Source organism: Aedes albopictus, chromosome 2, assembly GCF_035046485.1.
Source record: "Aedes albopictus strain Foshan chromosome 2, AalbF5, whole genome shotgun sequence".
In the NCBI taxonomy this organism is placed as follows: domain Eukaryota; kingdom Metazoa; phylum Arthropoda; class Insecta; order Diptera; family Culicidae; genus Aedes; species Aedes albopictus.
The window spans coordinates 173,031,530-173,052,685 of NC_085137.1; the positions used below are offsets into that span (position 1 = coordinate 173,031,530).

Consider the following 21,156-nt stretch of genomic DNA (forward strand, 5'->3'; position numbering starts at 1 on the left):
GATTCTCATCAGAATCCTGAGAGGATTCTCCTCAGAATCCTGAGAGGATTCTCCTCAGAATCCTGAGAGGATTCTCCTCAGAATCCTGAGAGGATTCTCCTCAGAATCCTGAGAGGATTCTCCTCAGAATCCTGAGAGGATTCTCCTCAGAATCCTGAGAGGATTCTCCTCAGAATCCTGAGAGGATTCTCCTCAGAATCCTGAGAGGATTCTCCTCAGAATCGTGAGAGGATTCTCCTCAGAATCCTGAGAGGATTCTCCTCAGAATCCTGAGAGGATTCTCCTCAGAATCCTGAGAGGATTCTCATCAGAATCCTGAGAGGATTCTCATCAGAATCCTGAGAGGATTCTCATCAGAATCCTGAGAGGATTCTCATCAGAATCCTGAGAGGATTCTCATCAGAATCCTGAGAGGATTCTCCTCAGAATCCTGAGAGGATTCTCCTCAGAATCCTGAGAGGATTCTCCTCAGAATCCTGAGAGGATTCTCCTCAGAATCCTGAGAGGATTCTCCTCAGAATCCTGAGAGGATTCTCCTCAGAATCCTGAGAGGATTCTCCTCAGAATCCTGAGAGGTTTCTCCTCAGAATCCTGAGAGGATTCTCCTCAGAATCCTGAGAGGATTCTCTTCAGAATCCTGAGAGGATTCTCCTCAGAATCCTGAGAGGTTTCTTCGCAGAATTCAGAGAGGATTCTCCACAGAAACCTGAATGGATTCTCCACAAAATCTTGAGAGGATTGTCCACAGAATCCTGAGCGGATTCTTCTCAGAACTCTGGGAGAATTCTTCACAGAACCCTGGGAGGATTCTCCCCAAAATCCACGGAGAATTCTCCACAGAATCCAGAGTGGATTCTCCACAGAATGCAGAGTGGATTCTCCACTTTACGACGAACCCAACATCCAGAAGGTGGCCAAAGTTGGAAGGATACGATGGGCAGGGCCTGTTGCAAGAATGCCGGACAACAACCCTGCAAAGTTGGTGTTCGCAACTGTTCCGGTTGGCACAAGGAGGCGTGGAGCGCAAAGAACACGATGGGGGGGGGGGGACCAGGTGGAGCGTGACTTGGCGAGCATTGGGCGGGACCGAGGATGGAGAGCGGGAGCCACAAACCGAGTATTGTGGCGTACTATTGTTGATTTTGTCTTATCTTTAATGTGATGTTGAGCAAATAAATGCAAGCTATACACACAAAATAGTTTGATAATATTATGCTTTATGAAAATGTAAATTCTTGAACAAGTTTGAAAGCAGTGTTATCTGGAGTAAAGACAAGTTTCATTTTCACAAATGAAATACCATCTCTACTGAAGATTAGTACACGGCTGATGGACGAGTTTTTGGTATATTATACAAACTTATAAAAAGAGTCAATGTCATCAAAGACAACACATTGTAATAAAAAAAAAACAAAAAAAATATGCTTACAGTTAACAATGGAGTTACAAAGAAAGAGCTAAAAATTAAAACTAGAATTATTACGGAGCTATCAGGCAATGGTTTACATAAAATAAATTGCCGAACATTTTTGAGAAACTTTCACATTTTTGAAAACATTAACAATTAAAAAAATAACGCTAGAAACAGAATAACTGACAAAAAAAAACACCTAGAGCTAGAGAATATTGAAAAGAATTTGGATAAAATCTATTCAGGTATTGCCAATATCCCTTTCGTGACGGAGCGCAAAAAAGTGAAATCTCCATACAAAATGCTCAACTTTGGCTCTCCAGAACTCTTAGATTTCCCAAAAAAGTAATTATTATTTTTACTCATTTGAAAGAACTACTCTTTATCTTTTGATTTCTAGCATTGACTACGTAGATAAATCGGAAATAAATAATATACGACAGATAAAACTTTTTCATGTTTTACCGTTTTTGCCCACTTTTTGTTTACCTTGTTGTGGTAAATTTTATAGGCAACGTAAACAAAAGTTTATTTCACACATACAAGTATAAGTAATGGCTGAATTAGTGGAACAATTTACATCATATAAAACAAAGTCTAAACAGATGAAAAAAATATGCAAAACTGTTACCGCTCAACAGCACAATTGTGTTGGTTCGTCACGAAAGGGATATGGGGCAAAAAATGAATCGCTCATTTCCCGAAAAACACGACATATTAAAGTTTAGTTGAAAAGTTTAGTAAATTACGAATAATAAACTCAAAATGTCAATATTGCCAACACCTTAAAAAATCATTGCACTTCCATATAAACATTTGATTTACTAGAAAACTGATTTGATTATCTTCGCTGCTGTTATTCTTTGTCACTTAGTAGAAGCGTCTTTTTTTAACACTTTCACATTTTCTCATCTTCATACAGTCCAATAAATCTTAACGCTTCATTCATGGTGTAGAGTTTTAAATTGGTCAATCCCAAAATCATGCCAAGGAACTTTTGCTTCCCTTCACTGTTTAGAACCAAATTTTAATTTAACACCAAAAACTCACTACCGGTCGATCCTTCCTTTCAGGAACTTCTTTATTCTAATCACTTCACCCCCACAACTTTTCACCCACCTTGGACAACATTTTCGGCGGCTTGGAATTTGTTCTGCGCTGGTTACTGGGAACGTAGAGGACACGTGTGTTGTAACGTTGCTGGTTTACTAAACTTTGATACCATTCCAGGTCGCCTTACGCACTTTATATACCTCGGACAGAAAAAGTTGTCAAAGCTTGGGGCTGCTGCGTGAAATTACAAAAAAAACGGAGTTACACATCGGGCACGATGTAAAGTAAAAAAGCCACCCCAACGCCACCAACTCAGCCTCAGCCCGAAACCAGCCCCCGACCCCGCAGCCGGAGCATTATCAAAAAGAGAATTCACCCCACCCGCTCTGGCTGGCTAGCTGCCATGCATGCTCCACAGCAGCGCATGTATCCGATCGGCGACGATCGATCAAAACACAATCCGAAACGCGTCGCGTTGTCGCGCGCGATCGTTGTAACGCATATAGAACGCACCCCCAGCCCCAGCCGCTGCAACAATCTTGTTGCTCGATGCGATCTTGGCGCGAACGAAGTGTTCTCTCACTTTACGCGCGTGGTTGACTGAATGCAAGTTCAACGCGTTTTTACTCAAACATGGGGAAGCTGAGGGTGAAATGCTCCTGCCGAAGAAGCCGGTAAATGCGACTGGCGATGGTCTTGCCCTTAAAGTTTGACTAAGTTACAGGAACAAACAATGGTTTGTAATGAAACTTAAGGACAGACTTGTTAGAATCCCAAAATGGCCGCCACAATGGCCGACTTTGGCACCTACTCACGATTTCGAGCGCACAAATCTCATCGTAAACACAACCAGCGCAGCTGATCTTCTTATTTTAAGCTTATTACAAGTGAGCAAGAACAGAATAATAAAATGCACTGTTGTTTGAAACTTGGTTTTTGAGATTTGTGCGTCTGAAGTTCTGATGCACTGTTGAAGCGGGATTTCAAGACGTTTGTCCTTAAGTGAAAACCAGATTTTTTCTTAGCAACTTCTGACAGAAATAATAAAAGTATTCTGCCTTCTAGAGCAATTTTGAGAAAATGTCTTTAAGGGGCTGTCCATAAACCACGTGGTCATTTTTTTGGGACTTTTAACCCCCCCCCCCCCCGCGTGGTCATTAGTCCATACAAAAAAATTTATTTGTCCATACAAAATGGTCATTGGCCGAACCCCCCCCCCCCCTTCATGACCACGTGGTTTATGGACAGCCCCTAACCGTCCTTTTGCATTACGTTGGCAGCAGCTCGCTGACGCAGTGTGCGGTTTGGGCAAAAAATTACCCCTATGCCAAAGGAGGGTTAAGAAATTTCAAAAGTTAATTCCAGAATCGTTCAGAGATTCTGAAGGAATCCCTGAAGGAATATTCAGAATTTCTAAAAACTTTATAATAGTTCCTGTATATTTTTGGTTGAATACCTGATCCTGGGTGAGAAAGGCTGTTTTCTTTCCTTCAAACTTCACAACTGAGTATAATCAATTACCAATACGTCTACATGTTCACAGTATGCTCAGCATAAGTCTACCTCCATACACCTACCAAACGGCATCAACGCACCAACGCAAACCTTTGCCGAACAGCCGTTTTTTTCCTAATGCGTAATGCTGGCCAAAAACTAGCATAGACCATCAACACTTACCATCAACACTTACACGCAGAAGATGTCTGTTAGTCCTTCGTGCAGTGATCTCTTTGGTTCCTTTTGTAAGTGTATTACATCTGGCGATACTGGAATAGCAACTACCGCCGGTCAATGAAGCGCAAGTTCAAGCTCAAGTTAGCATTTTACCCTGTACTGCCCCTTACAGCATTTTTTTGCTCTCACGAGCGCGCCTCCCTCATCGAGCCGAAAGCCACGCGGATCTGTACCCACCAGATCGAGACGCACCGATAATGTGGTGTTCTCCGAACAAACGACCTCCGTCGCGCGAACCGCGCGAAGCGATCAGAAAACAGATTTTCGGGGTGGCAACGACGACGTCGCAGCGACAACGCTGTGCGATCGCGGGTCAGCCCCAGGACGATGACGCATAGGTCGTCCACGGTGAAGTGCTCCTTTGAAAAGGCATTTTGTAATCGAACATGTGCGTGCTTACAACGCGGTCGTGTACTTGCTCTAGAAAATCGTTCAGTGCTATCCGGCTGTAAGAACTGGAATGAAGTTTTCTTCCGATATTTGTGGCCAGAATTGTAAATAATTCTGTTCTTGTAGCCTTTCTAACTTTAATTTCCTTATTTATTTAAATAAACGAAAAAACAGTCCTCAGACGTTTACATATAGATGACTGTATAAAGTAGTTGCTGATCTGTAGTAGTCTAGAACTTCGGATATTGCACAGAGAATTTAGTAATGTGGCTCGATACTAGTTAAACATTCTCAATGTGCAGTGCACTACTCGCGAGCTCAACATACATATAGTTAATTCCTGGTGCCTTCCATGTCCTTGTGGTACCCGGGAAGGCACGGGTTGAGGAATTCGCTGTGTTTCCATAGTTGTTTTGCGAAGGAGTATTTGTTAGTACGGAAGGGTTAGCTATTGATTTGAAAGCCATCTTGCCCGTAATTTTTATGAACTAATTTGCTTTTCCAAATGAAATTTCTAAATGGGTCAGTGTAAAAAAGTGCAACCCTTGGTGCAACTGTTAAATTGCGAGAAATTGTTGGTGTCTTCGCTTTCGAAATTGTTTTCTTATATGAGTTTAATTTAGTTTTTCTCAAGAATTAATGAGAACCATTAACATGAATTTCAAAAACACTGACGCATTTTCAATTGCTCGATCAATTCTGGATGTTTTCAACGTGTTAAGAACAATCGTGTGTGTTCTCTGATGTCAGTAATTGGGTTCTTTAGAAGTATCAAGATTAGGAATATTTGTTCTAAAACTTGTCGAAATCCAAAATTGCATCATTTTCGGTGCCCGGTAACTATTTTTAATATGCAAGTTTGTATGGGATTTTTTTTTGTTCTGGGCGAACTTTATCGATTAAACTGTCATTCTATCCACGGAAATTAATACTATTTTGTTCATTTAACCATCAAAACAAAGCTATTGGAACGCAATAATCACGTTATACTCAGAAAAATTAGCTCTTTCGATTAGGCTATAGAAATACCAATATTTTATTCACTAAACAACCCTATTACTGGAGAACTTCTGCATTCTACACGACTTCGAAACTATTCGAGCTCATTGTGTTGAACTTTTTCAAGCTTAATAAATTGACTACGTTTCGTCATGTCCAAAAAAAAAAAAGTTCAACGACAACGAACCTTTCCTTCTTTCATCATACCTCATTTTCATTTATTTAGTTCAACATCAAATTCATGATAACACTGAATCAACAATTTACCGCCATAATACTCGATTTGCAGCTGCAGCTCTCCAACATCGGTCATGCCCAACGCTCGCCAGATCCCGCTCCACCTGGTCCGCCCATCGTGCTCTCTGTGCCCCATGCCTTGGTTAGCAAACACCAACTTTGCAGGGTTGCTGTCCGGCATTCTTGCAACATGCCCTGTCCACCGTATCCGTCCAGCTTTAGTCACTTTCAGGATGTTGGGTTCACCGTAAAGTGCAGCGAGCTCGTGGTTCATCCTTCTCCGCCACACACCGTTCTTCTGCACGCCGCCGAAGATCGTCCTTAGCACCCGTCGCTCGAAAACTCCGAGTGCTTGCAGGTCCTCCTCGAGCATCGTCTATGTCTCGTGTCCATAGAGAACCACCGATCTTATTAGCGTCTTGTACATGGTACATTTGGTGCGGGGGTCTTTTTTGACCGCAGTTTCTTCTGGAGTCCGTAGTAGGCACGACTCCCACTGATGATGCGCCTTCGTATTTCACGGCTCACGTTATTGTCAGCCGTTAGCAAGGAACCGAGGTAGACGAATTCTTCTACCACCTCGAAAATATCCCCGTCTATCGTAACATCGCTGCCAAGGTTTGTCCTGTCTCGCTCAGTCCCATCTACCAGCATGTACTTTGTCTTAGCCGCATTCACCACCAGTCCGACCTTTGCTGCTTCACGTTTCAGGCGGGTGTACAGTTCTGTCACCGTTCCAAATGTTCTAGCAATAATATCCATGTCATCCGCAAAACAGACAAATTGGCCGGGTTTCGTGAACGACGTACCCCGGCTGTTGAGCCCGGCTCGTCGCATAACACATTCCAGGGCGATGTTGAATAGCAGCCAGGAAATTCCATCACATTTTCGTCAGGCAGGAAAGTCCATCACCGTCGAGATTCGAATGAACTGGATAGTTCCCCCGGAATCCTTACGCTGTTCTGCACACCGTCCATCGTTGCTCTTATCAGTCTGGTAAGCTTCCCGGGAAAGCTGTTCTCATCCATTCATCATACCTAGAATCCATAGTTATATACAAACAGGCGGATGCCATATATACCGCTTTTTCGTCCTCTTACAACAAAATAAACCACCAGATTATGATTGCTAAGCTGAATCGTCTCGGAAAGCGAATATTTATTGGCCAGGTTTCATCTGGTCGGTCAATATGTAGCTGTAAAACTAAGTCGACAATGATTTTTCATTAGAGCCTAACTGACTTAATCGATTCTCTCGTTCGCTAATAATTTGATCAAAAACAAACTAAATCATTTTTCTACTTGTTAGTATGTCTCTGTACCCTATGGATTTTAATCAAAAATATCTTTGGAAACTCAAGAGAAATTTTGTAATATTTAAAACAAAGAGAGGTTCGATACACCCGATTCTTTTTTTACATCGGTCGGATTTTTGCTATAACTCAGCCAATTTTTAACTGATTCTCATGAAATTTTGTACACATGTAGGCACGATTAGTACTATCCGTGTACGAAAAATCAAGTCAATTGGTTCACAATTGGTCGGCGTTAAGTCAGAGGGGACCAAGTAACAAAATTGACGAAAATTAGATTTTTAAGGCATTTGATTAAGAATTACTTTAGCTACTTGGAACATTCACCCGATTTTCTTAATGTTACAATTGAACTGCGAAAATCGATAATAGTGTGCAGTCAAAGTGTACCAAATGCGTGATGTTAAGAGAATTGAAAAAAATATGTATTGGTTAAAATCCAATAATCAAAATAGTTTACCATCAAAATATAATACGTTTCCAAATCATATGGCTCCCTAATGCATTTTCTAATGATTATTGATCAAGAAAGCACGTGAAAATCAATTTTATTATGGTCAATATCGTATTTTACAGATCATCGTGTTGAAGCAAATTGTGGCAATTCGCGTGCAGACAGTGGGACCATGTGTCTCTAAGAAAAATAGTTGAAATTAGCTTATTCTTCGTAATCCTTTCCAAAACAAAACATGTTTGTTTAGCAGCTGTTGGGCATCATATTGAAATGTACTAATACCCGTTTCATGAAGATTTTGATTTTTCCGGGTATTTGAGAATTGTGTAGTTGGTTCACTCTGTCTGAACGAATTTTTGAAAAACGCCAGTCTTCTGAATAAATTATTATGAACAGTGTAACCACAATATTCCAAAAACGTACCGAACTATGAAAATACGTTCAAAAGTTGTCAGATATTAAATGTTCAAGTTACGAATTCTTAAATAGCCCATTAATTGACTACCTTTTATGTGATATTGAACTGTTGTACTTGGTCCACTCTGACTGAACACAAAAATTGAAAATGGTAATCAACAGTGTAATAACAGAAATATCAAATTTCAAACTTCCTGCTCAAATTATACATCAATCCTAATAACTGTTGTCCTACTTGTGCATTATTTTTTCATCAAATATGTACAAACTTGAGTGTGAACTGTAGTTGGTTGTAGATTTTCCAAACATCGTTCAGTCAGAGTGGACTAAGTATAATCAATTACTTAGCAATCTCTCGGTTTCAAGCATTTTTTTACCTTTTTTCGCGACCAATACAGAGCGATACTTTGATGAATAGTTATTAAGATTTATGGCAAAAATTCAAGAACATTTGTTGAAAAACTCAAAACCTATAGAGTTGCTAACTTTAAAGTCGTTTTTTTTTCTAGAAATTAGGTAAAAGACACATGGTCCTCTCTGACTTAACGCCGACCAATTGATTGAGCTATAGCCAAAAAAAAAACGACTCGTGCATAAAAAAAAAGAATCGAGTGTATTGGAATAACCATCAGCCACAGAAGTCGAAAGTCGCGACTGTTCGTGTGACTAGCAACTATTTTGCCACGCCCTTACAGCGCCAAATAAGTTTTGTTTACCAAAACAAGAGATCCTCTACAAGATAGACACGTAAATAAAATTTTTAATTACAATTAAAGCTATCAAAATAATTAAACAGCAAAAGTGACTACAGCGCCATTGGAGGTCTAGTGTATTTCTATTGATTCTATGAAGAGAAATCGACAATGTCAGTTGGGATCTAATGAAAAATCATGTAACCTGACGTAAACAGCCTTTTTGTGTCACTTCCGGTGTTCCACAGGGCGGGCATTTCGAATCCATCCTATTCTTGGTTTATTTGAAAGGCGCAAACTTCTTACTCAACTACTTCAAATTATCATAAGGAGTCGAGGAAAACGGATCCTTTTCACTATTTTTTCCGTGGGGTTTTTCTACTTCCGAGTAATGGGTAGTACGCAGATCGCAAGAAATTTCTTGGCCTATCTCGATGCATGGGAAATTCAGGCAAGAAATCGCTCAAGAAATGAGAAGACGACGTTTTATTCCGGATCCTAGTACGGAGCTGAAACGAAACGTCAAATCAAATGGGGCTTGCTGTGTTAAATTTCTTGACCGTTACGGTTACGGAAAAATAATGCACTGAACGAAAATTACAATTTTTAGTTTAATTTTGACCAGCCAAGCTGTTCGGTCTGGATCAGCATGCTGCGTCTGGTGATGGCTGAAGCGTAGTAAGCCGAAACACGTTACGCACAAAAAATACATGCGAGTTTCATTACAATTCACCGATAAAAGCCAATCAAACCAAAAAATAGTAAAAGTCTACGGTGATTATCTTCAACCGATGGAGGTTAGTATTTACTACAAATAACCAAAACCAATTCAAATTCCCGCTGTTGTAGTCAATCACAGCATTCAACAACTGATTGAAATATGATTTTGATGTCTGGGGCGTACGATATCTCTCCCATGTTTCTCAAAAAATGCTGGGAACGCTCTCAGTAGCTTGCTCTCTGAACACACCAAGCGATTTTCCAGTATCATCTCAGACCTGCTTTACGTGGAACTGCAAAATATGAAACTTTGAGAAATTCGGGGTCTCCCATATCGTTCCAGACCTAGCCTTCAACGTGGTATAGTCTGGATCCACATTATCTATGAAACACGCTCTGTAGATGTCTTTGTAGAGTTTTAATGCCTGAAATATAATTATTGTTAAACCATCATAGTTAATTGAACGCTTACATTTAAAAGATCGTGTAGCTTAGGACCTCCTTCAAGAACAATCAAAGCGTCCATTAAATTGTGACATGCTTTTCTTGTGAAGCCATACGTTCGTTGCTGATGTCTCACAATAGCCATGATGGACCACAACTGTACCTTTTCAGGACTTGCTTTTTTGGTAGCTTTGTACTATGCGTTCCAAGAGTTATGTGCAAAGCAGGTGGGAGAGTGGCAGTCAATATCAACTCCTGATCCATACTGTTAACTACGGGCTCATTTACACAACAAACATGACGATTCGCTCACAAACTCAGATGTTTTCACGTGCAAGAATGATGCCAACGCTACTTTACCATGCCGTGAGGCTGATAAAAAAAAATCGCCCAACAATTTGCTTTAATTGCTGACTCGCTTCTACACATTATAAAAATGCTGCTTTCCCTTCTCAACTTCTGATAAGCGTTGTTACAAATCCACTTGACATCCTTTGACCATTCATATACTGCGTTAATTGAAAAGTTTGGAACAATTTCTTTAAAGTGTCATATTTCCACGGTTCCTCGTAAAGCAGTTCTGAGAATACACTGGGAAATCTCTCGGTGTGTTCAGAGAACAAGCTACTGAGAGCATTCCCAGCGGTTTTTTCAGAAACATGGGGGAAATATTGTACGTCCAAGACATCGATACCCTATTTCATCCAACTATTGAATGCTGTGATGGATTACAATAGCGGGAATTTGAACTAATTTTGATTATTTGTAGTGGTAACCGTTTATTTGGAATAAATTGAATTCACGATAACTTTTGATTTCGTAGATGAAATGTTTTCAAATTTGCAGTAAGAATGCTCGAATACCATACGTTTCGAATGTTGAATTCCAAATTTATGAGGGGATGGCCAAGATCGTGATACAACCACGTTTGAGTATTAATAGTTCAAAGAGAGTTTCTTTGAAAATCGCCCTAAAACTATCAATTCCCTCGATGAAACATTTCCAAAATTTCAAAGATGATACCTGGATACTATATCTTTCGAATGGTGGGTACCGCTTAGATGGGTATTTTATTTTGTTAATAACGGTTTTAGACACACCGTGGGCTTCATTGTGCGTTCTATTCTTGAATACGCAACTGTCACCGTTTGGGATCCTTAAACCCGTAGTACCGTTCTTCAAATGTCATCAATGATGCTTTATATTCCAAAGTGTATTAAACGCCAAATCTTATCATATGCCACATTTCGGCCCCACATTTCTATTTCAAAAGATAACGAAATGAAATGTTTTGCAAAGTCGAGGAAAGTACCCAAGAACTTCCCGAAGAGCAGTTTTTTTTTCTGTCCCTTCGATCTGAGGAGATATAACTTATTGAAAAACAAACAAAGTCTAAAATAGATCACTCGACATATGCCAAAAAGTATAATTTTCTCAAGCTCACATTGTTCAGAGCAATTGTACATATCAGTTAAAAGCACATTTTTTTCAGAAGACACCAAAGTGGTGCAATGTTTTTGTTAAAACCACTACCATTTTAAAATAGTAGAATAGTGTACATTTTTGTAGAAAAGTATAAATTTTCCAATTTTTCATTTTAAAGTGCGTAAGTTGGAAACGTTAAGAAGCACTAGGACCACTTTTTATGACATGGGCTGGAGGTGCATAAATTGCAAGTGCATTCCTAGTAGATCCAGGAGGGCCCAGGGACATTTAGGTGGTCTCAAAGAGTTACGGGTGGTTTAAGGGTGTTTCAGTCGCTTTCAGGAGATTTCAGGGGCTTTCATAGGAGCTTCTAGGGATTCAAGGAGGTTTTCAGAGGGAATTCATATTTGTTTTAGGAGGTTTAAAGTCTTTTCAGGAGAGTCTAAAGAGTTTAAGTGGTGTTTCAGATTCAAGGAGCACCCGTACCGCAGGTGAAAATCCCATAAGACTATTTGAAACGCCCATGTAGAATCCAAACAGAATTTGTAAACCCACTAATGTTTTGATCACCCTAATTACAACCCCAATGACACGTCCTTGAAACGCACTGAAACACCCTTCTGAAGCTAAAGAACCTTGAGACTCTCTGAAACACCCCTGAAACTTAGTTCGCGCACTAGATTTCCTCTACTTTTGAACTTCCTGAGACTGAGACCTCCTCCAGAAACACGTGTCAGGGGCCCCTTATATCACCCTGAGTACTCTAAGACTCCTTGAATCGTCCCAGAAACCCCCTGAGACTTCACAACACTTCCTGAAAACGCCTAAAACCCCCTAAATCTTCTTCAGATAAAACCCTCATATATGAGCCTGCCAAATAAATGAATTGAAAAAAAAAAGATAAAACCCTCGGTAACGCCCCTGATATCCACTGAAACTTTCTGAGACCCCCAGAAAGCCTCTGACTGAATCACCATTCTTCTCTCTCTCTCTTCTTGGCGTAACATCCTCATTGGGACAAAGCCTGCTTCTCAGCTTAGTGTTCTATGAGCACTTCCACAGTTATTAACTGAGAGCTTCCTCTGCCAATGACCATTTTGCATGCGTATATCGTGTGGCAGGCACGAAAATACCCTATGCCCAAGGAAGTCAATGAAATTTCCTTTACGAAAAGATCCTGGACCAACCGGGAATCGAACCCGTCACCCTCAGCATGGTCATGCTGAATACCCTTGCGTTTACCGCCTCGGCTATATGGGCCCTTCACCATTCTTAAACCCCCTGAAAACCTTGATATATGGAAACCCCCTCCCCATGCACGTAAATAGAGCGCATACAGTACCCCCCCCCCCCCCCCCCCCCCCAGCTGCAATGGCGTGCTCGCTCGTCATACACTACAGATAGCGCGCACGACATTGCAGCTGGGGGGTTTGGGGGTAGGGTTCGCCAAGTGCACTCTATTTACGCGCATGCCCCTCCCTAACTTAAGATTTCCTAAATATTCTAGAGGCGAAATTTGGTTTCTTGCGACTCAATTTTCAACGATGAAATTTAATTGTTGAATAATCAAATTTCATTGCGTCAATAGTTGAAATATTTATTCTGTAATGACCTGAGATGTAAACACCTGACATTAATAAAAAAAAATGCCACCACTAGACTGGGTGTTTTGCATGATGACTGCAGTGACTGTACGTGGTATTTGCATTGCAATTGAATTTTGATCATCACTGTTCTGGAAAATTTTGTGCTTTTCATGCAAAGCACAATACATTTGTAACTATAAATATAATGTCCATCGTAAGAATACTTGCAATACTTACTTACTTACCAATCAGGCTAAGGCCGGGGTGGCCTCTGCTGTACATAGTAGCCGTCTCCATTCCACTCGGTCCATGGCAGTTTGTCTCCAGTTCCGCACTCTGCGTAGGGTCCGCAGATCGTCCTCCACTTGGTCGACCCACCTTGCTCGCTGCGCTCCACGTCTCTTGTACCGGTCGGATGACTCTCGAGAACCATTTTAGTCGGGTTGCTATCCGACATCCTGATGACGTGACCCGCCCACCGTAGCCTCCCGATTTTCGCGGTATGGACGATGGTTGGTTCTCTTAGCAGCTGATGCAGCTCGTGGTTCATTCGCCTTCTCCAAGTCCCGTCTTCCATCTGCACTCCGCCGTAGATGGTACGCAACACCTTCCGTTCGAAAACTCCAAGGGCGCGTTGGTCCTCTGCACGTAGGGTCCATGTTTCGTGCCCATAGAGGACGACCGGTCTAATCAGCGTTTTGTAGATAGTTAACTTCGTGTTACGGCGAACTTTATTCGAACGTAAAGTTTTGCGGAGTCCAAAGTAAGCACGATTTCCTGCCACAATGCGACTCTGAATTTCTCTGCTGGTGTCGTTGTCAGCGGTCACCAGTGAGCCCAAGTACACGAGTTCTTCAACCGCCTCGATTTCATCACCGTCGATATAAATTCGTGGTGGCGGGCGCGGTGATTCCTCCCTGGAGCCCTTTGCCATCATGTACTTTGTCTTCGACACATTAATGACTAATCCGATTCGCCTGGCTTCACTCTTTAGTCGGATGTACGTTTCCGCCATCGTCTCAAATTTACGAGCTATAATATCAATATCATCAGCGAAACCAAGCAGCTGAACGGACTTCGTGAAAATCGTACCACTCGTGTTAATCCCCGCTCTCCTTATTACACCCTCTAACGCAATGTTGAACAGCAAGCACGAAAGACCATCACCTTGCCGTAACCCTCTGCGAGATTCGAAGGGACTCGAGAGTGTCCCTGATACTCGAACTACGCACATCACTCGATCCATCGTCGCCTTGATCAATCGTATCAGTTTATCCGGGAATCCGTATTCGTGCATAATCTGCCATAGCTGTTCTCGATCGATTATATCATACGCCGATTTGAAATCTATGAACAAGTGATGTGTGGGCACGTTGTATTCGCGGCATTTCTGCAACACCTGGCGGATGGCGAACATCTGATCCGTTGTAGCGCGTTCACGAACTCTCTTGCAATCGGTGATAGACGGCGGCATAAAATTTGGGAGAGTACCTTGTAGGCAGCGCTCAGTAGTGTGATCGCGCGATAGTTCACGCAATCCAATTTGTCGACCTCTTTGTAGATGGGACACACGATACCTTCCATCCATTTCTCCGGTAGTACTTCCTCCTCCCAAATCTTGGTAATGACCCAGTGTAGTGTTCTCACCAGTGCTTCTCCACCGTATTTTAGAAGCTCGCTTGGTAGTTGATCTGCCCCAGCAGCTTTGTTGTTTTACAACCGGCCAACCTCCTCCTCAATCTCTTGGAGGTCAGGGGCCGGAAGTCTTTCGTCCTGTGCACATAATCCTAAATCTGTTACCACGCCACCTTCGGTACTTGCAACGTCGCCATTGAGGTGCTCATCGTAATGCTGCCGCTACCTCTCGACCACCTCACGCTCGCTTGTGAGAATATTTCCGTAATAATCTTGGCACATGTCGGCTTGTGGCACGAAGCCTCTGCGCGAGCGGTTCAGCTTCTCGTAGAACTTTCGTGTGTCCTTAGCGCAGTACAGCTCTTCCATCGCTTCGCGTTCTCGTTCTTCCTGCTGGCGCTTCTTCATCCGGAAGACTGAGTTCTGCCTGTTCCGCGCCTGTTTGTAACGTGCCTCATTCGCTCTCGTACGGTGTTGCAGCATTCTCGCCCATGCTGCATTCTTCTCGTTTTTCAACTGTTCACATTCGCCGTCGTACCAGTCGTTTCTGTGATTCGGAGTCGCAAAGCCTAGTGCTGTAGCCGAGGTACTACCTATGGCGGATCGGATGTTCCTCCAGCCATCTTCAAGTGTAGCTGCGCCAAGCTGCTCTTCCGTTGGTAGGCCCACTGATAACTGCTGCGCGTAGTCTTGAGCCACTTCTACGTTACGCAGCTGCTCGATGTTGAGTCGCGGCGTTCGACTTCGACGCGTGGTGATAACTGTCGAAAGTTTTGAGCGCATGCATACAGCTACTAAGTAGTGGTCCGAATCTATATTCACACTGCGGTATGTGCGGACATTGGTTATATCCGAGAAGAATTTACCGTCGATTAGATCGTAGTTGATTTGATTTTCTGTTTGTTGGTCGGGTGATCTCCAGGTGGCTTTGTGGATATCTTTGCGGGGGAAGAAGGTGCTTCGGACTACCATACCACGGGAGGCTGCAAAGTTTACACATCGCTGGCCGTTATCATTCGATACGGCGTGCAGGCTGTTTCGCCCGATTTCCTCCCTTCCTACCTGCGCGTTCATGTCGCCGACAACGATTTTCACGTCACGCGGCGAGCAACCATCGTATGTTTGCTCTAACTGCGCGTAGAACGCTTCTTTCTCGTCATCAGGTCTCCTTTCGTGTGGGCAGTGGACGTTGATGATGCTGTAGTTTAAGAAACGGCCCTTATCTCTTAACATGCACATCCTTGCGTTGATCGGTTGCCACCCGATCACACGTTGTCGCATCTTGCCCAACACAATATATCCTGTTCCCAGTTCATTGGTGGTGCCACAGCTTTGGTAGAAGGTAGCCGCTCGATGCCCGCTTTTCCACACTTTCTGTCCAGTCCAACAAAGTTCCTGCAACGCCACGATGTCGAAGTTGCGGGGATGTAGTTCGTCGTAAATTATCCTGTCACATCCTGTGAAACCTAGTGACTTGCAATTCCATGTTCCAAGTTTCCAATCGTAGTCCTTATTTCGTCGCGTGGGTCTTTGCCGATTGTATCGAGTCGTATTTTCTCCTATGTTATTCGGCATTTTTACGGGTGGCTTATTGGGCCTACGCCAACACTCCTGTCTCGCCGGAGGGCCATCGTGCCAGTTCTGTTTAACGCCCCAACCAACACTGGGACGACCACGCTGATGGGGCTACCACCTTGGATCTAGCTGGGTGTGGTGCAGCGTTTCTTATTCAGCCGCTGGATGCCAGAACAGACGCTGTTTGAGCCGCACCTCCTTGGTGAACAGACGCTCGGGTCGTACCTCCTCAATCTAGCTGAAGTCAGAAGGACAACAGTGCCTAGGCTGCACTACCAGCTAAGCACACAACTCTTAGCTGGCGGTCTTTGTCATCGTTTGACCCGTGGAAGCATGAGGTAGAAACTTGTGAGGACCAGAGCTATGTTGGACCTTATCGACTCACCGTTTTGCAGCCCAAGAATACTTGCAATACAATCATCGAATTGTAGGTAATTTGCAAATGCATAACGTTTGTTTTCTAGAATACGTGATTGTCAATGTTTGAATTAATTTTCAAGTTGAACAAGCTATGCTGGAGTCCGAAATACTGCAGTTTAGATAATGTAAATATTGGTTCCAGAGTTCACTCAATACCGTTTTATCAGTACCTACCACCAGGCTTGTCCACACTGAGCGCAAGAAAATTCTGCTCTTTTGATTTTCACTACAAAAACCATCGTGTTTATGCAATCTTCTTATCCTACCTGATAAAAGGATGTTTGAATATCCTAAATGACATTTCGAACCGTAAAAAAATCGCACCGCAGTGCCGCACTGAGCGCGCAAAGAGAAATTCACTGGGGTGAATTCACCCGGGTGAAATTCTCTTTGCGCGCACAGTGTGGCACTGCGGTGCGGTTTTTTGACAGTTCAAAATGACATTTAGGTAATTTCAACATCCTTCTATCGGGCAAGATAGGAAGATTGCATAAATACGATGGTTTTGGTGGTGTAAATCAAAAGAGCAAAATTTTCATGCGTTCAGTGCGGGTAGGCACAATTGGTAGGTATCACCTGGATTTTTCTACATCCTTACTCAGAGCTGGATTTACAGGGGGGGGGGGGTCGGAGCCCCGGGCCCCCGCATTTCAGGAGCCCTCACAAAATTTCACTTTACAAAAAAAAAAATTGAAGCAAGAAAAAAAAAACACTTGTGCAAGAAACTTCTTTTTTGTCATTAGAAGTTTAAGTAACTATGTTTACTGGCAAGATGTATGTGATATGTTGTGAATCTTTCCAGCAAGACTGCTACTACCTTATTGTCCAGCTATTTGTGAAATTTCATTTATTTTTTCCAAATCTTATCAACATTTATTTTTATTTGTGCAGTTTGTGCTGAATTTGTGCTAAATTACCGGAAATCCTGAAGAAACGACTCCAAAACTCTATAAATTAAAGAGTCAAAAATTTCCTGCTGAATTTGTTTTTTTTCTTTTCTTTTTTTGAAAACATTTTGAAAAGTTTTCCACAAGATTTTGTTTATTTCTCTTTCATTTTTTTCTTTACTAACGAGATTTTTAACCCGGGCTAGTTCATTTTGGGACCCACGCTTTACTTCCCTTACGCGATTGCGCTACAAATTATATTAGAAACAAGCAGTCCCCAGCAAACATTGTCTAGTCTACTGCGTTTTTTTGACATTCTAAATCCAAGTCCCCGCTCGAAATACCTGCGATTTTTTTCAACTTTTAATTTTTGCATGTTTTTTGTCTCATAAACCATCTTTCTCCATGAATTCTGGCATGAATTTCTACTAAATCTGGGATCTAATGCTGCAAGCACACTCGCGAAAAGCATTTTTACTTTCATAAAAAATATTTTATCACATTTTTCACACCAAAATTTCAAATCTGTTATGAATAAATTTAGTGAATATCTACATTTTCCCAGCTCTGCTTATTGTTCTAGTTTCTTATTCTTTCACAACTACATTAATACCTTCATTAATACAGTTTTGTAAGAATGATTAATATTTTTAGGATTTTTTTTGCCATGTTATAAAGGCAAAACTATATCCTCCATATAAAGGGCCCCCACAACACTGTGGCCCACGGCCCCCACATTTGTAAATTCGGCCCTGTACCTTACTCTAGGCCACCCACTGCTGTAATATGTATCCTGCTGGGTTCCAATCTATCGTTTCTTTGCACATTTTGTTCCCACTGAATATATGTCCCTAAAGGGAATTTAATGAGATTTCAGAATACCTTGGTTTTCGTGTTTGGTTTTCCAATGTTGGATACCGATGTTGATCTAAAGCTGGATAATTTTCAATTAAAACTTTCCTGACCTTTGAAAAATTTAAGCAAAATTCTGAATAATTACTCACAGTGGCCTGGTTAAGCACATGTAGGTACCAGATGCGTTTGAGAAAACACCTTCAGTCCTTCAACGTTGAATTGGTTCTGGAATCTGGTTTGAATTGAATTGTTGCTCCGCCGTTGTTGACCACGTCCAGCCAAAGTCGATTTTGGTCGCCAACAGCGGTGGGTGGCTACTGCCGCCGCATTGGATCAAGATGACCGTCATCGGGCGACACTTTTATGTTAACATTTTTTTTCTCTGTTATTTCCTTTGCTCGGTACTGCAATGCAACAACATGCATAGCGGCAGCGCTCAGCGAATACTTTGAGGTTTTTTTTGTGGTCGTCGTGATAAATCATATTTTCAATTTGTCAGCGATCAAACGATTGCGCATGTTGGATCGAGAGGAAAGGAGAATAAATCAGCTGCAGTGCTTTGGCACTTAATATTAGTGGATATGGAAGGTAGGGTGGTTGGCAGTATGAATGATATATGAATATCCAATTTTATTTGGCGATCACGACGTTCTCAATAATTCATTTCAGCTAAAACTTGAAAATTTCATTAGCAGGAAAACCCAAAAAGGGCATCGGTCTGACTGGGATTTAAACCAAAGACATAAGTCTATGTCTCAGTATACACAGTATAATACAGTACAGTTCAAATAGAGAACACTCTCAGTTTTCCGAAAAATATGAAGGTGGACATATAAAGAATGCTTTTGCGCGGTTAATTCCACATTCACCATCATACTGACTGTCATTCTTCCGTAAGCTATCGTTCTAAGCGCACGGTAATACATTATCACATGCATCCAAGGGCCACCTAGCGTACGGCGCGAATCATAAGCGGCATTCCCAAAGCCAACAACCATCATTTTCAGATGAATTCGTCATCGTTGCCGGCATTGTCCGTAGGTACCCACTAAAGCAGTTCTAGACTTGGCCCGTATGGGTAAGCCACCTCGTCTCGTCTCGCCCGTTCATCTCGTCGTCATCAAAAGCGGCGCTTGCAGTCATTGTACCTTTTGCACTGAGCTTCTCACACCAGATATTTAGTCCTAATATGTGCTGGTCGTACCGATGCCGTGCGATGGGATACACATGAGAATGAGATGTGGTGCAGCATATCAGTCAGTCAGTCAGTTAGTAGGACGGTCGTTGACGACAGCCGGCTCGAACGCTTTGTACATATTCGCCGCACCACGACTACGACCCATCGCGCATTGGCTGAGCCGCTGAAATGCAACCAACGCCAACGTAGTGTTGTGCCGACTAAATATAGTCGTTGTCGTTGGCAGTATCGGCCGCATGATATGAAGGTGCTTCGTCCAACGACCAAAGAGGTAAAGCAAAATTGAAAAAAAGCTCTGCCGCTGATGACTAGGGTAATTGCACCTGTTGTAACGGTGGAAAATCTGATTGAAAATCTGTTTACTTGTTTTAATTTTTACAGTTCGTTTGTCCACTAGGCCACCACGTATTCGGTGAACATTTTGACTGCTGTGCTGTGTCCTACAGTATGACCCATAAAAAATGCGACAGTTTTCAAAGTCATCGTTCCCCTACTTCGAACTGATTAACCTTCCATGTATCTATTGGATAGTATAGTAGAGCCACTAATCTGATAATGGCAAAGGAACATAGACTGATTTCATGCGCTTACCTTTGGAAATATAACGTTGAACATATGGATGGCGAAATCGTCCACGCGCCAGAGGCCGTTTTTTAAGGATATAATTTTCTTTCGTATTGTTTATTGTTTATTGTTTATTCGTCAACAGGTGAAATCCCCACCCCAATGACAATGGTTTATCTTAAAACTAACATAAAACTCTTCTAAAATTAAGCTTATTAGTTTCCCGGGACAAATTAAAATTAAATACACGATGACATTTGTTGAAAACACGGGACATACTGCGGATCGGTTCATGGAATCCATAATTAGTTCTGGTGCGGGGAAAACGGATGAATGCATTTTGGCGAAGATTCCGGTAGTGTATGTTGATATCCAGCATGCTGAGGAGCAGCGGACAATCAATATTGCCTTGTAGGAGATCCCCTATAAAACACGCTTTTGCCACGTCGCGCCTCGGCTCGAGTAGCTCCAGGCATATCAGTTTGCAGCGGCTTTCGTAGCTTGGCAAGTTTAACGGGTACCTCCAACTGAGGTGACGAAGGGCGAAACGAATAAATTTACGCTGGACGGCCTCAATCCGTTGAATTTCGTTCCTGTAGTACGGTGACCATACGACGGATGAGTATTCTAGTACTGGACGCACAATAGAACAATACAAAGCTTTCAGGCAGTATACGTCCGTGAACTTTTTGCAGAAGCGAAACAGAAATCCCAGCTGTGACGAGGCTTTTGAAACGATGTACGCCACATGGTCTTTGAAGGTCAGCTGAACATCCAAGAGAATACCCAAATCCTTCACTGTAGTTTCACGCTTTAATCGGGTTTCCGCCAGGGAATAATCAAAGTGTAAAAGGGAGCGTTTACGGCCGAACGAAATTACCGAGCATTTTGACACATTTAGCGACATTCGGTTGACACGGCACCATCGAGCGAAAATTTCCAACTGTTGTTGCAGGAAAGACGCATCATGTGAGTTCCTCACTACGTAATACAGCTTCAAATCATCGGCATACGAGAGTTTCAGACAATCCAATACAAGATTGACATCGTTCATGTAGAGCAGGAACAAGAATGGACCGAGGTGGCTGCCTTGAGGAACGCCGGACCAAACCGAGAAAGGCATCGAAACATGGTCTCCAATTTTGACG

General features: G+C 42.3%; 1 protein-coding gene and 1 long non-coding RNA gene across 2 annotated transcripts in view; one reads left to right on the forward strand and one right to left on the reverse strand.

The window, feature by feature from the left end:
- LOC115258666 (larval cuticle protein A2B-like) overlaps window positions 1-2,795 on the reverse strand; it is a 56,139-nt gene extending 53,344 nt beyond the window's left edge. The window contains exon 1 of the mRNA XM_029858908.2: window positions 2,531-2,795. Within this exon, the coding sequence (XP_029714768.1) occupies window positions 2,531-2,542 (12 nt within the window). The 5' untranslated portion in view covers window positions 2,543-2,795. The remainder of the gene's footprint in view (window positions 1-2,530) is intronic.
- Window positions 1-21,156, forward strand: part of LOC115258700 (uncharacterized) — a 282,925-nt gene that overhangs the window by 102,618 nt on the left and 159,151 nt on the right. The window lies entirely within an intron of this gene.